General features: G+C 51.5%; 1 protein-coding gene across 3 annotated transcripts in view; it reads right to left on the bottom strand.

Moving 5' to 3' along the window:
* The window catches only part of KLHL26 (kelch like family member 26), a 31,004-nt gene extending 15,741 nt beyond the window's left edge, over positions 1-15,263 (bottom strand). The window contains exon 1 of one of the 3 annotated variants that reach the window (XM_084884692.1): positions 15,050-15,263. In XM_084884692.1, the coding sequence (XP_084740818.1) occupies positions 15,050-15,132 (83 nt within the window). In that variant the 5' untranslated portion in view covers positions 15,133-15,263. The remainder of the gene's footprint in view (positions 1-15,049) is intronic. The other 2 variants (XM_084884693.1, XM_084884695.1) reach the window with 2 other exon arrangements.
* Between the last annotated feature and the right edge of the window lie 697 nt (positions 15,264-15,960).

The following is a 15,960-nucleotide window of genomic DNA, read 5'->3' as shown; positions in this document are numbered from 1 at the left end:
GGGATCAGAAACCCAGAGAGAAGAGGGATAGAGACCTAGAGAGAGAAAGAGGAAAACCCAGCCAGGGCCCCAGATCCCAGGTCCTCCAAGCCCTGGACTCTCTCTACAGCATCAGCAGTTGTTTATTTCTCTCTCCTGGTCATCATGCTGGTTATTCTCCGATATTTTCTGTGACAACTTAAAACAGACTGCCAGCACCATGCCAATCTGTACACCCTATGGGTGGGTCTGTGTGTGTCCAGGGAGGGCAGGTGTGCTAGGCCACCAGGTGAAGGCAGAGCCTAGTCCACACCCTAGAACTTGCCCTGCCTCCTCCAAGAGCCGAAGGCTATGGACATGGCCAGACCCACTCTAAGCCTACCCTGGGAACACATCACCCACAGAACCCCCCTCTCTGAGCCCTGAAAAATAACTCCAGGCCACACACCCACACATCCCCCAGCCTTCCTCATGGTTCACCATCTGGAGACTTCATCTACTTGGATGGCCTTATTTCTGCCTATCTGTGCCTGCCAAGCAGTGACAGGGTGACAGAAGAGAGGGGGTGTCAGGGGGTGCCCAGAAGGAAGAACTGTGCAACCTGCCCATACCTAGGGCTGGCACCTCCTGAGGGCCCCACATAACACCAGGCAGGCCGAGGCTGGGGAAGGTGGTGAGACAGACAGGTAGGTTCTGGAACCAAATTCACCTTGAAAGCATTCATGAATCCTCTTAAGGACTCTAGAGGTGAGAAAAGCTGCTCCCATCCTGCCCAGCCTATGTGTCACCAACCCCACAATGACATCCTGCCCTAGGCCTGCCTAAGATCCCTAATGCACAGAGTCTGGCACAGAGTGGCCCTATTCAGTGCTGGTTCCACTCCAGATAGGTCCTGCCAGCTCCATCATCCTGCCCTTTTGTGACTTGATGGGACAAGCAGCACAAACCCCCGTGCTCCCCCAAAACTCACTGGGTCACAGGGGAGTACTCTGCAGGTACTATCCACCCTCCTGCCAGGAAAAGGGCATGACATCAGACCCTGTCACCCCCTGCCAAAGCCCCCTGTTGTTCTCCACAGCCTCACATGGGCCATTGTGAGGCCAGTGCCCCTCAAACTGGGCCAAGACCTGTTCGGGCTCTGAGTCCTCGTCCCAGCCTCTCACTGATGCCCCTAGGAGCCCAGGACAAGTGGGGATCCAGCTACTACTGAAGGAAAGGAGGACCACATAGGCAGCACCCACCATTCCCAGACCTGCCCAACTCTGGCCACTTCTCAAGGCGAGGAAGAAGGAAAGGACACCCAAACCCAATGTCCCTTCCACAGTCCCCATCCCTCCCTGTCCTGGTGAGAACCCACTCCATATAGAGCTATGGGCTGGGTGGTGCATACCTGGCTCCCAGCTTACTTCTCAGTGGGCAGTCTGGCAAAGGGAATACCACTATCATTACCATTTTACATACAGGGCATTTAGGCACAGAGATTCAGGCACAGAGACGTCCAAGGCTGCATAGCACACAAGAGGCCTGGCTGGTGTCAGTCTTTCTCTGTAGTCCCAGGTGGGGGTACAGAGAAAGACTGATCACTGAGACCGCTATCTAGGGGTGCCAAGCTACAAAGTTGACGTGAAGCTGTACAGCAGGAAAGGCAGGACGTTGTTCCTGGGTGTCGGCCACAACTAGGATATAGATAAGCCCACTAATCCTCCAGCTGCTACACGGGAGATTGCCCCACTCTGGTGGGTCATTCTGGGAGAGCCACACCCCGCCCCAGGCCTCTCAGATCCACAACCTGGCTCTATTTGTTTTCCCAACTCATTGCTCTATCTGGCACACCACCTGTCTGTTGCGAGCCTATCTCCCCAACGCTGAAACAGGAGCCTCACCAGGGCAAGGTAAGATGGATTCTATTTCCGGCTGTGTTCCTGTGCCAGGCACCATGCCCAAAATGTGCTAGAGCTCAGCCACACTTATCAACTGGATGCTGCATGGGATGGATGGATGGATGGATGGATGGATGGATGGGTGGTGGGTGGAACAGGTAAATGAATGGGTGAGGTAATAGGTGGGGGCACACTGGCTAGAGCTTGACTCCCATCTCTACTCCCTACAAATCTCTGCTACACATACCTGCTCTGTTCGCTCCCTCCATGCACCCTCCTGGTCCAAGTCCTGTCATTGGGTATGTTATCCTTTGGGCTCAACCAGAAAGCCCTCAGCAAAATTTTCTCTGGGACGGCTGACCTCCACAATTGGCTCATGCTGTGCCACATGTTGAAGGGCCAACTCCTCCTGCCCCTAACCCTCCTCCTTGCGCTGCACACCCAAGTCCCCCAGTTCTTCCAAGCCTGGGCAGAGTGGCCCTATTCAGTGCTGGTTCCACTCCAGATAGGTCCTGCCAGCTCCATCATCCTGCCCTTTTGTGACTTGATGGGACAAGCAGCACAAACCCCCGTGCTCCCCCAAAACTCACTGGGTCACAGGGGAGTACTCTGCAGGTACTATCCACCCTCCTGCCAGGAAAAGGGCATGACATCAGACCCTGTCACCCCCTGCCAAAGCCCCCTGTTGTTCTCCACAGCCTCACATGGGCCATTGAAACAGGTTGCCCATGGTCTTCCCTCGCCCTCACAGTCCAGCCAGATCTCTCCACAGCCTCCCTTGCCCCACAAAGCCCAGCGGCTCCCACACACACACACCCACACACACCCGTCCCATGCCGTGAGTAGCAGGGGCAGACTAGTGAACAGGTCTCAGGCCAAGGCTTTGCTTGTTCCGTTCCCACCCACTGACTCAAAAGCCAATCCCAGTATCAGCCCATCCCCCCACATTATCCCTACTTCACTGGGCTTGGAAACAAAGCCACCTGAATGAGCAAAACCCCTTCACTCTACAAATCAGGCAAGTATGTGCATGACTGCACGGCCCCAGAACACCATTCAAAAACCCAGTGACATTCTAACACTGCCAAATTCCAGTGTCTCAGGGCCCAGCCCAGCTGCCTCCCCTGGCAGGACAGGTGTTGAGGCCCTGAAAGGGATGGTTCTGCCAAGTGATATGGCATGTGTTCATGCCCAGTGGTGCCAGGCCAGACCCAGGCAGACACAGCTGTGGGGATAGCTCAGCCAGGCCCTTCCAACAGCAGCACAAATTTAGACGTAAGTAGGGATCTGTCATGAACATCTTCATTTTAGGAGGTACCAACATCCCTCCCATCTTCTGATAAGGTCCCCGTTTTCCTCAGGGAACCTTCTATTCTTCTCTCTCAGCCCCAGTGGTTGGGATCAGGAGACCCCCATCCCTGGGCTGAAAGAAAAGACTCATGACTCAGCCTGGCCAACCAGAGCCTCCCAGGCTCCCAGGCACAATGAATGGGGTTTGGAATCATCCAATCCAAACCGAGCTTTCCTTGAGACTTTTTCTAGACCCACCAGAATGGAGATTCGCCTTCCCCTGAGGATTCTGGGATAGTGGGGAGCAAAGTGGGGTCACCTTGCCCAGCCAAGAGGGAAAGCAGAGCTGAGAAATGGAAGTCAGATTCCAGGAAAATCACCTGAGCCCTGAAGAGACCTAAAACTGAATTCCTCCCTAATCGTTTTTCAATGTGAACAATGTACTTTTATTTTTCTATTAAAGGCATTGTCAGAAGCCTCAGATCCTGGCCTCTTGACCACCACATTCCGGATAAGCCTCTGCAAAAACCATGGTGGAGTTAACAATTCTCCAGCGGCCACCTCTCCCAGCACTGCACACAGGCTTCCTACCCGGGGATTGGGAGGGGGGCAAGGAAGCCACACTGGGCAATCTCTGGGTGAGTAGGTGGTGGCCATACTCAGCCTGAGCCCCGCCTGCCTGCAATGAGACAGCAGGCTCCCTGGTAAAGGTCAACAAGCTACCCGCGCCCCCCACTGAGAAAGTTCAGCAACTCTAAATGCTAAAATGCTGGAAGCGTGCCTAAGGTTGGAGCTGCGCGGCAGTCCATGCCATCAGCCTCGACAAGGAAAACACTGCCCATTGCTTCTGCAAGTGACTCACATGCAGCATAAACATTTGTGAACTACCTTAGAAGCAGGGCTCCAATTATCCCATTTGTGACATAGAGAAGGAGAAGAGAGAAAGCAAGAGATGCCCTCCTGGGACCATCCCCTTCTCCTCCCTCCCCCCCTCCCCCCAGACCTCACATCAACTTTGGTCCTGGAAATTTTCCAAATGGAAGCTGCCTCAGGGTCTTCACTGGGCTCCCTTACATGCCTGTCATCTTATGGGCACCTTGCCACCCCCTGAACCATTCTTGAGAGAATGCGTCACTCTTAGCTCCAGTTACAGAAGATTCTGGGTGATCACGTCTCCATTCTTGCTTCCTTTGGCAGGCTGCTTCAACTCCTAACACCCCGTTGAGAGGAGAGCTCTCCGGATATCTAGCTCAGCCCACTCCCCTGCCCAGTCAGTCTTTGACCGACCCTGTGGAATTTGCAGTTGTGGTGTCAGGGAACATCTTGGACCTGGACTGGGGAACCACCCTTGAGGCTTTAAAAGCCCCACGGTCCACCCCTCAAGATTTCCTCCAGGCTGAGCATGTTCAATTCCAGAAGCTACTTCACTCACAGGAAAGCTCTGAGATTCCCCCAAGGTGCTGGCTACTTCCTCCGGAATCACAGTAATTCCACGTGTGGCAAGGTGGCTCATAGGAAAGATGAGCCCTGAGCTGCTTGGTGAGGGGTCTAAAACCACCCTGGATCTTCTCCAGAACCTGTTCCGCAGAGGAAGAATGCTAGGGAGGCTCTGTCCTCTGCAACCTCTGCAGAGACCAGGGACAGGTCGGGAAGGGGACAAAGAAGGGACTGGAGACCCAGGGTTAAACAAGTGTTAAAAGCTCATCTGCACAGCTGCTGGCTCTACCACAAAAGGAAGGGGGTCTGCTAACAGGGACCTGGAAGGTGGCCCCCATTTCCCACTGCAGGCAGCTGGACAGGGAGAGCAGCCAGCTGTTTCCGTGTTCAACACACAGCATTAAGATCTTACACAAAGCACACCTGCCAAAAGGTACTGTTCACTGGCTTCTCTCAAATAGGTCTGATTCACTGACAACACACCTGAGAATCTCTTTTTCTATCCAGATCCTGCCATGAAATAAAGGGAGGAGGAGGGTACCCCTCACATGGCTAGGCCATAAAGGACTGTTCCAGAAGCCTCTCTGTCAGGCCAGCAACCCTGGCAAACCCACAGCAGACTGTGTGTGGAGTATTTGCTAGATGCAATCAGAGCCTCCACAATGAAGCCCTGCTCTCGAGGAGCACACATTTTGGGGGGCTCAAGTCCTAAGCACAGAGAATGTTCCGTGAACACAAAGCAGAGGCGGGCAGTGGGCGGTGGTGGGGAGTGGGGCATGTGAACAGATGGACCAGCCAGGAACCAAGGAGGCAATACTGGGGGAGGGGTGCAAAAAGCTGAGACAGGACACTGCGGTGTGAGCTGGGCCAATGGCCCAGGAGGGATGCTGGCCCAAGAGGAGGGCAGGCTGATGGAAGCTGGGAGGCCTGGTGTGTAGGCTGAGGGGGTCACATGGAAAAGCTGATTTTGTTCTGAGATTGAGGAAGCCCCTGGCAGGTGTCAGGTGGGGGAACAATGAGCAGTCTCCCACCAGTTAGAATGGGGAGACAGTGGCACAGAGCCTGCAGGAGGAGGAGGTGGAAAAAGGGGCCGGACCAGGATGTGGCCAACAGAGAGGAGAGGGCAAATAGGAGTGAGTGTGCTCAAAAGGAGAGATTCAGAGGCCACTGCAAGTGGAATCAAACTGGGGAGATCTCCTGCAGCGACAAGGGCTTTTACTCGAGGAGGGACATTCCTAGGACCAGGACCTGCTGGCTGGAAGACCCGAGGTCCTTGACCAAGGAGAGGCATGAGGGCTTTCTGGAACAGAGGCAGCCAGTGAGAACTGGAGGTAGGATGTCTATCTCCCAGCTCTCTATCAGATGCTGGCAGGCAGCACAGCCTCTCAGGTCCAATGAGGACTGGTCCTCCCCTGCCCACCCACTTACTCACAAATCCTCCCCCAGCATGCACTCCTGGCTCCTGAGAGCAGATGACCCCCATCTGGCTGCCACCACTGGTCAGCACATTGCACAAGTCCAACCTCAAATCTTCCCCAAACCTATGCCCTCTCCACGGTCCCAACTTTGGTCCTGGCCCCGCCTCTCCTGCCAATGGGATCTTTCCAAAACACAAATCTGACCTGTGTGTCCCCTCACCCAAATCCTGCACCTCCAGTCTCCCGCCTTGTCCCTCCCACCCACTCCAGCTCCTCTCTGACTCCAGCCCCCTGAAAAGCCTGTCTCCTCCACCTTCAGAATGTGCACACACCCCTTGCCAGCACCCAGAACTATCCACCTCACTCGACCCCTTTCCCCTGAGCTGACACTAAACATCATGACACAAACCTCGTTCCTGAGGAGGCTCCCAGAACCTTTCTAATAAGCCAGGAACCTCCACTTGGCCTCAGGATCATTCATGGCAACCATGGGGCAATGACTGCACCACTGTCTCACTAACTCCTTGCTGGCACATAGGAGCCCCAAGGGCAGGACCCAACTGTTTCCCACCCTCCTTTCGTAGCAAGCCAGCACCAAACACAGTGGTAGACACACAAGAGGCAAGATGTCATGAGTTCATCCACATGTTGACTAATTGTTTTTTATCTGGGCCCTATCCTTTCTCCCTCTCCCTCCTTCTCCCACTTCCTTTCTCCTTCTCCAGGGTCATCAACCCCAAATCTGAAACATGCCCTAAGACCAAAGGGAGGGAGTGCAGAGAAAGCCCCATTTTAAAAATATATCTATCTATCTATCTATCTATCTATATATATATATATATTATTGATTTTTTATTTTTTTTTACAGAGAGAAAGGGAGAGGGATAGAGAGCTAGAAACATTGATGAGAGAGAAACATCGGTCAGCTGCCTCCTGCACACCCCCCACTGAGGATGTGCCCGCAACCAAGGCACACGCCCTTGACAGAACCAAACCCGGGACCTTTCAGTCCGCAGGCTGATGCTCTATCTATCCACTGAGCCAAACCAGTTTCGGCGAAAGCCCCACTTTTAAAGTGTTGGGGTGGGGGGGCCGTGGTGAGAATGCAGGCACAAAACCTATACCCTGGCCTTGCTGAACTCTCCCCTGCGGACAGGTAATCAAAAATAACTGCTGTTAAAGAAAGTGAATGACACACCAGGTGGGCTCCCTGGAGATAGCACAATGACAGCAGAAGCTAATCAAACCTTTCTGCCCTGGTTACTGTGGACAACAAGAAGGCGGTGTCCCCAGGGGGTAGCAGCTACCATGTGGAAGCAGTCCAGCTGTGAGACAATCAATTCAGAGCACCCTGATCAATTCAGAGCAAAGTGTGGAGTTTTCAGAGCGATTTCACATCAGGAGTTCATTGGACGCTGCCGGGACTCTGCTGGCAGAGGTGAAGAACGGGGCACCTCACTCCCTCAGGAGGGACGAACAGCATGGTCCGACCCCCCAGGACCACCAGCCCAGGGCTCCCTCCAGCTTACCTCAGGCTCAGCTGCCCCCATCCCAATACTCCGCCAAGACCCACCCACTGTGCCCACACTGTTCCAGAGTGCCAGGCTCTCACAGTGACTTCTGCTCTCATGTTGCAGAAACAGCTAAGATTTGACCTGGTCCATTTCCCCACTGCCCTCCAACTGTCCCTCTCACGGCCACCAACTAATGATGCCATCGTCCTTCCAACTGCTCAGGCCAATTGCCACAGACTGAATGTCTGTATCTCCCCAAAACACGTATGTTGAAACCTAACCTCTAATGTAATGGTGTCAGACAGTGTGGCCTTTGGGAAGTAATAAGTCATGAGGGTAGAGCCCTTGTGAATGGGATTAGTGACCTCATTAAAGGGACCCCAGAGCCCTGGCCGGTTTGGATCAGTGGATAGAGCGTCAGCCTGTGGACCAAGAGGTCCCGGGTTCGATTCCGTTTTGGGGCACATGCCGGGGTTGTGGGCTCAATCCCCAGTAGGGGATGTGCAGGAGGCGGTCGACCGGTGATTCTCTCTCATCGTGGATGTTTCTATCTCCCTCTCCCTCTCTGAAGTTATTAAAGATACATTTTCTAAAATAAAGGGACCCTAGAGAGCTCTTAGACCCTTCCTCCATGTGAGGAAACAGTGAGAATCCACCATTTATGAATCAGGAGTGGCCTCACCAGACATCTTGATCTTGAACTCCTGGCTTCCAAACTTTAATAAATTATTGATTTTTCACAGAGAGGAAGAGAGAGGGATAGAGATATAGAAACATTGATGAGAGAATCATCGACCAACTGCCTCTTGCACACCCCCCACTGGGGATGTCCCCACAACCAAGGTACATGCCCTTGACTGGAATCGAACCTGGGACCTTTCAGTCCGGAAGCTAACGCTCTATCCAATGAGCCAAACCGTTTTGGCCCTAGCTCACTTCTTTAAGCTACCCTGCCCTGTGGGTCTGAGGTCCCACTTTCCAGGTGAGGAATCCATAATAATGCAGAGGGTGTGTAGCTATGCCCAAGGCACACAATGAGTATGTAGGGCTGTCCTACTCGTGGAAGGAGGGACCACAGACGTGGGTGTGACGAAGCCCCTGAAACCACCAGGATTCCCAAGAGGAATAGTGGAGTCCCCATGTCTGAAGGGCCAGCTGAAAAAGAAAATGAGGCCGCAGCAACAAGAACCTTCTCATCCTCCAGCCATTTGCACAGGCAATGGGGGACTGGACTCTTCTAGAACCTCGAGGCTTAGCGGGCACAAGCTAGGGTGCAGTCAGAGATGGTTTGTTAGGAAAATTCAAACAAACCAAGGCCACCAACCCAGGAGCAGACACTGCAGCTGAACTGTGCCAAACCCTCTCACACAGTGTCCTGGGCACACCTTCCCAAGGAGGCACCTCTGGGCGACGTGTCCCTCACCCAGATGCCCTCACCTCACCCTCGGGAGCAGTGTGAGTCAGCAAGTCTGGGCCCCATCCAGACACCTTGGGGAAAGACGGGCCGAGGAGGGAGGATGCCAAGGCCCAACGTCTGAAGAGCCTCCGTAGAGAAAAGGCTCCCCTGGAACTCGGCCAGCTAGGTACCTCATGGCGATGGAATTTTAGCTGGGAGGTTCAACTCCCTGGAGAGCACCTCCTTCCGCTAACAGCCCCAGTTTCAAACCTCTTCTTCCTCCGGGAACCTGAACCTCACGGAGGGCCGAAGGTGGGGCTGGGAGGGATCGCTCTAGAGGACAAGTGTCTTTTGTGTGAGCAAGCCTGCAGCCAGTCTCCACCTCCCCTCCTCCGGCCCTGGCGGAGGCAGCCATGCTTCATCTATCCCGGAGGTTCGGCTCCGTCATTAACGACCAGCTCTACTAGGCAACGGGTTTTTTGTTGATCCCTGGAGACAGGAAGGGAAGAGAATAAGCTTTTCTCTTTCATTTTCCCCTCTTGGTTGCAGAAAAGAGAAGTTGGAACAAACAAGTTATATAATACTAGGGGTGGTGGGGAAACACAGTCCCTTAAGGACAGTTTCTCAAGTTGTGGGGCTGCTAGAAGGGCCGAGGGGAAGACAGGAACGGCCCCCACCCCAGGCCAAATGGCAAAAACCTTCACGGGACAAAAAGGCAGATGCAGACACCTCCTGGCAGACTGGAAAAGCAGCCTTCCAGACAAGGCCAGCCAACTCCTGCCCCCAGCAGTCCCACAAGTCTCCCCAAAAAGACTATGGACCAACCTGTCCATAGATGAGACTTCCCTGCCAACTGCAAGCCCTAGAGAGCTTTTCCACACTCTCTCCATCCCTCCCCACCTGGCCATATTTCCTGAACACTTATTTCCTCTGTGTAGCCTGTGTTCTAGACATATGAGACATGGTCCCCACCATCAAGCTATCTCCACTAATAAACAGACCACGCAGTGTGGAGTGGTGGTGATGTGATCAAGGATACAGGACAGCCATATGATCCAGCAATTTTGTTCCTACCGTGTTTCCCCGAAAATAAGACATCCTCCGAAAATAAGACCTAGCACATGGAAAGATAAGACATCCCCTGAAAATAAGACCTAGCGCAACTTTGGGAGAAAAAATTAATATAAGACACTGTCTTATTTTCGGGGAAACAGGGTAGTATTGAGCCCAAAGAAATGAACACAGGGGTTCACACAAAAAATTAAATATGTATGTTCATAGCAGCACTATCCAAAATAGCCAAAAGGTGAGTCCATCTCCAATGTCACCAGCTGGTGAATGGATAAACAAAATGTGCTATGTCCACACTATGAAATATTATGTAGCTATAAAAAGAATGGAATACTAATACATGCTACAATGTAGGGGAGCCTCTAAAACATGACATGGAATGAAAGAAGTCAGTCATAAAAGATCCAGTATTGTATAATTCTATCTATAATATAAAGCAGGTAACTTTAGAGAAAGTAAAGTAGTCGCTAGGGGCTGGGATAGAAGGGGAATGGAGAGTGACTGCTAATGGGAACAGATTTCCTCTTGAGGTTATGGAAATGTTCTGGAAATAGATAAAGGATACATAACAACATTGTATGTATACTTTAAATGAGTGAGCTTTTTATGTTATGTAAGTTTTACCAAAAATAAATAAATAACAAAAACTAACAATAAACAAACCACACACATACACAACAAAGTGACCGGAAAAAGTGCCCTCAGGGCTAGTAGAACGCAGGTAATCAGGCAGGTGACTTTGGGAGGCTATGACCTTCGAGTGTGGAAGGATGAAGAATGAAGCATGGGTGAGTTATGCACAGGCCTGGCTGGCCTGTTTGGAAGAAATGCAGGAAATAATAAATGAACAATGCTACAAAGCCCTCTACGTTTAAAAAGATCCTTGGAAACTACTGTGTGCCACATTCTCCTTCAAAACCTGGTCTTTTTTAATTTTAATATATTTTATTGATTTTTTGCAAAGAGAAATAGACAGAAACATAGATGAGAGAGAAACATCGATCAGCTGCCCCCGGCACACCCCCCACCGGGGATGTGCCCGCAACCAAAGTACATGCCCTCGACCAGAATTGAACCCGTGACCTTTCAGTCCGCAGGCCGATGCTCTATCCACTGAGCCAAACCGGTTAGGGCCTGGCTTCTTTTTGTATGCTCCATATTAGCACAATTTACAATAGCTAAGATTTGGAAACAACCTAAGAGCCCATCAGCAGATGAGTAGATTAAAAAACTGTGGTATATCTACACAATGGTATACTATGCCACTATAAAAAAGAAGGAACTTTTACCATTTACAACAGCATGGATAGAACTGAAGAGCATTATGCTAAGTAAAATAAGCCAGTCAGAGAAAGATAAATATCACATGATCTCACTCATATGTGGGATATAATGATCAACATAATTTGATGAAAAAGAACAGATCCAGAGACAAATGGAAGGAGAGGGGGGTTAGAGAGCAACCAAAGGACTTGTATGCATGCATATTAGCATAACCAAAATCAATCAACAAATAAAATTTTAGATCAATAAGGAGACAACTCAACTAAAATATGGGCAAAATTTTGAAGACACTAGGGTGGTGGGGGTGGGAATGACAGGTGGGGCGCGGGGGGGAGGGGGTCAGGCAGGGAAAAGGAGACATATGTATGTAAAACTTTAGACAATAAGTTAAAAAAAAAAAGTGCCTCCATTTAGAAAAGATTTCTTAGATATTACATTAAAAGCATGATCCAGCCTTGGCTGGTCTGGCTCAGTGCATAGAGAGTCAGCCTGCAGGCTCAAGGGTCCCAGGTTCAATTCCGGTCAAAGGCATGTACCTTGGTTGCAGGCACATACCCAATGGGGAGTGTTCAGGAGGCAGCTGATCGATGTTTCTCTCTCATCGATGTTTCTAACTCTCTATCCTTCTCCCTTCCCCTCTGTAAAAAATTAATAAAAAAAATATATATTTTTTTAAAAGCATGGTCCATAAAAGAAGAACATTGGTAAACTCTATCTCATCGAAATAAAAAACCCTTGCCCAGTGAAAGATATTTAAAAATGAAAAGACAGCTGAAGCCGGTTTGGCTCAGTGGTGGAGCGTTGGCCTGCGGACTGAAAGGTCCCGGGTTCGATTCCAGTCAAGGGCATGTACCTTGGTTGCGGGCACATCCCCGGTCGGGGGTGTGTAGGAGGCAGCTGGTCGATGTTTCTCTCTCATCGACGTTTCTGGCTCTCTATCTCTCTCCCTTCCTCTCTGTAAAAAATCAATAAAATATATTTAATTAATTAATTAATTAATTAATTAAAATAAAAATGAAAAGACAACTTGCAGACTAGGAGAAAATATTTGCAAATCATGTATCTGATAAAGGGCTTGAATCCAGAATACATAAAGAACTCTTAAAAGTCAATAAGAGCCCTGGATGGTAGCTCAGTTGGTTGGAGCATCATCCCGATACTCGAAGGTTGAGGGTTCAATCCCCGGGTCAGGGCACAAATAGGAGTCAACCAATGAATGCATAAATAAGTGGGACAATAAATTAATGCTGATCTCTTTCTATTTCTCTCTCCAAAATCAATCAACAAATAAAATTTTAGATCAATAAGAAGGCAACTCAACTAAAATATGGGCAAAAATTTGAAGCCACTTGATCAAAAATATGAAGAGCCAATGAAACCATGAAAAAATATCCAATATCATTAGTTCTTAGGGACATGCAAATTAGAACCAAAATAAAATACCAGTATCACTTAGAATTGCTAAAATTAAAGACTGGCCACATCAGTGTTGGTGTGGATGGGGAGCTGATAGGAATGCAAAATGGTGCAGCTTTCCTACCATATAGGACCCAGTCATTTCACTCCTAATTATATACCCAACAGGACGGAAGTATATGTCTCACAAAGATACATAATCAACCCAGCTGGCGTGGCTCAGTGGTTGAGCGTTGACCTATGAACCAAGAAGTCATGGTTCAATTCCCCGTCAGGGCACATGCTCAGGTTTCGGCTCGATCCCCAGTGGGGAGCAAGCAGGAGGCAGCCAATCCATGATTCCCTCTCATCATTGATGTTTCCATCTCCCTCTCCTTCTCCCTTCCTCTCTGAAGTAAATAAAAATATATTTTTTAAAAATATATACATAACCAAATCTTCACAGCAACTTTATTTGTGATTACCAAATGAATAAACAAACTGTGTCCAACCATACAATGGTACACTATGCTGCAGTGAAAAAGAACAAACTTCTGGTACTTGTAACAACTTAGATGAACTTCAAAAACATTTTAAGAGAAAGAAGCCAGTCACAAGAAGCCACAGATTGTACTATCCCGTTCTTGTAAATTTTCTAAAAAGGCAAAATTACAGAGAGAAAAACAACAACAGATCAGGGTGTGCCTTGGGCCGAGAGTGGGAGCGGGGTTCAGGGCTTGGATGGAACTCTCAGTCGTGATGAAAGCATTCGGAAAAACTGGCTTGTGTTAACGGATGCATACTCATAATTTATAAATTTACTTTTATTGAATTTATTGGGATAACACTGGTTAATAAAATTATATGGGTTTCAGGTGTACAATTCTATAATACACCATCTATATATTGTATTGTGTGTTCATCACTCCAAGTCAAGTCTCCTTCCATCACCATTTATCCCCCCCTGGTAAATTTATCGACAGTCAATGAACTGCTCAGCTAAAATGAGTGAACAGTATTGTATGCAATTAATTATACCTCACCCAGGTTATCCCACCCCAGGGCCCAAGGCAGGGACCTGGGTTCACTGTCCCCTCTTATCTTCTCTTGACATGCCACCTCACGCCTGGTCACCACACCCTGCCCAGGTTACCCGCTGAGTGTCTTTCCAAACCCTCTGAATCTCTCTTGCTCCCTGCTGGAGGCCTCCAGAGCCCAACCCTTGCATCTGGGCCGACAGGCCTTTCTGGCCAGCACCACCCCAGGTCCCCACACCACAGCACACAAGTTCTGACCAACTTCATCATTCATCTCGTTGACTGAAATGATTTGCTCCCATAAGCTCTCCAGGGAGAAAAAGCCCAGATTGTGTACGCGGTCAGCCAAGGGTGGCAGGCTGTCCGAGGGGGCTGGGCTGGGCTGGGCTGGGCTACAGGGGCCCTGTGCAATGTAAAGGGGGGGGGGGGGTTTGTGCTCCCTAAGGCCGGTGTTCTTCCCCTCTGAAAACCCAGACACCAATTCTGGGGTTCAAGCAACCAGTCTCAGGACCTAGCCAAAAGGAAAGGGGACTTCCCTGTTACCAAAAGGGGTGAATCCTGTCCCCTTAGTCTGAGGGCAAGACCTAGCTTCAAGTCCTTTAGGGGGGGTGGGGGAGTTTATTTGAACCCCATGGGTTGGAAAAGATGGATCTTCCTTGTTTTCTTTAGACCTTCAGGAATCTCTCACCATCCTCAGGCTCCCCAAGACCTACTCTGGCCCCTCAAGACCTCTATCCCCATCCCTGCCCATCAAGACTCACTGGGACCCCCAGCCCCCAGGACCCCACAGCCGCCCCTGTCAGGTTCTTCCAGGCCTCTCAGGCCTCTTTCAGGTCCTCAGGTTCACTTGAGCCTCTTAACCCCAGCCTTCCACAGTCCTCACTCACCCCAGGTCCCCTCAGCATGCCCTCAGGGCCACCTTAGAACACTGGGCTCCTTCAGCACCCTCTAGAAAAGCTTGGGCCTCCGTCCCTGCAAGCTCCCTTCAGTCCCCTCCTCAGAGTCCGGAAAACAGCACCAACAACCTCAAGACTGCCCACTGCCCCTCCTCAGGCCCTCTCTGCCCCCCACACCCCTTTGGCATTCCAAGTTCCCAGTCAGGAGCCCCTAGGTGTCCCTTCAGACCTCCAAGCCCCCCAATGTCCCCTCTGGCTCCCGGAGCAACACGTAGACCTCTCGAGGTCCGGGGCTCGCAGCCCTCCTTCAGGTGGCCCCTCAGCCGCCCCTACAGCCTGCGGTCCCCCCGGAAGGAACCTCGGGCAGCCCAGGACACTTGCAAGCCCCGGGACGCCCCACAGGTCACCGGAGCCGTGGGGCAGCGGCAGGCCCGCTGCGGGCCGGGTCTCACCTGCTTGGGCGCTCGGGGCCCGGGCCTGCACCGAAGCCAACGCCACCGCTGCCGCCGCCGCCGCTGCCACCGGACTCCGCCATCTTACCGCCGCGCGTTCGAGTGACGGGGAGCCGTGCGCCCGTCCAGAAAACGGAGACTTGGGGATCAGGGGGCGGGGCATGCTCCGCGAGGGCAGGACCTGAACGGTAAAAGGGGCCAGGGGGCGTGGTCTCGTGTGTGGGGCGTGGTCTGAGAGTGGGCGGGGCTTCTAGAGCAGAAGGCCCGCACTCCTGAGTAGGGGAGGGGCGGGGCCTTGGCGAGGGGCGTGGTCTTGGGGGACGAGGGGCAAGGCTCAGTCCACAGAGGGACGGGGCCTGGTCTGGGAAGGTCGGAGCCTAAAAGACGGTTGCAGGGTGGAGGGGGGATAAAGGCGTGGCGATTGGTGAGGGTGGGGCCTGAGAGAAGCGGTGAAGGGGGGCTGTCGGGACCGTGAGGTGCAGCAGGTCTGGGGTAGGGTCTGCTAAGAAAAGGGCAAGGAATGGAGCCTAACGGGAGGTGGGGCTTGGGAAACTGGTCCCCGAGCTCTGAAAACCACCCATCCCCTCCCAGAGTCACTCCCTCTCCAAGACCTCCCTCAAACGCGGGAACTCTCACCCTGTGCCCAGGCGTCGAACTTCCAGCCCATGTTTGAGCCAATAGGGACTCCTCCGTAAAGCTCTCAGAGCTTTTGAGGGCACCTCTACTCCCACCCCTTGGAAAGCCTAGAACTCCGCCCTGGCAGGGTTCAGACTCCCAAGATCCTCTCTACCCTTAAGCCCATTTATTCTTTCACCCCCTGAGTCGGAAAACCATCTTTTGTGCAGCGAGCAAGACCCAGGGGTCCAGATGGGGGCTTAGAGCCCTCCCTGCAGTCAGCGCTCAGAGAAAAG

The sequence above is a fragment of the Pipistrellus hanaki genome, assembly GCF_964339955.1.
Source record: "Pipistrellus hanaki genome assembly, chromosome: 5".
NCBI classification, from domain to species: domain Eukaryota; kingdom Metazoa; phylum Chordata; class Mammalia; order Chiroptera; family Vespertilionidae; genus Pipistrellus; species Pipistrellus hanaki.
Note: the sequence above shows the minus strand (reverse complement) of the source record. Positions and strands in the feature narration are given on the sequence as shown.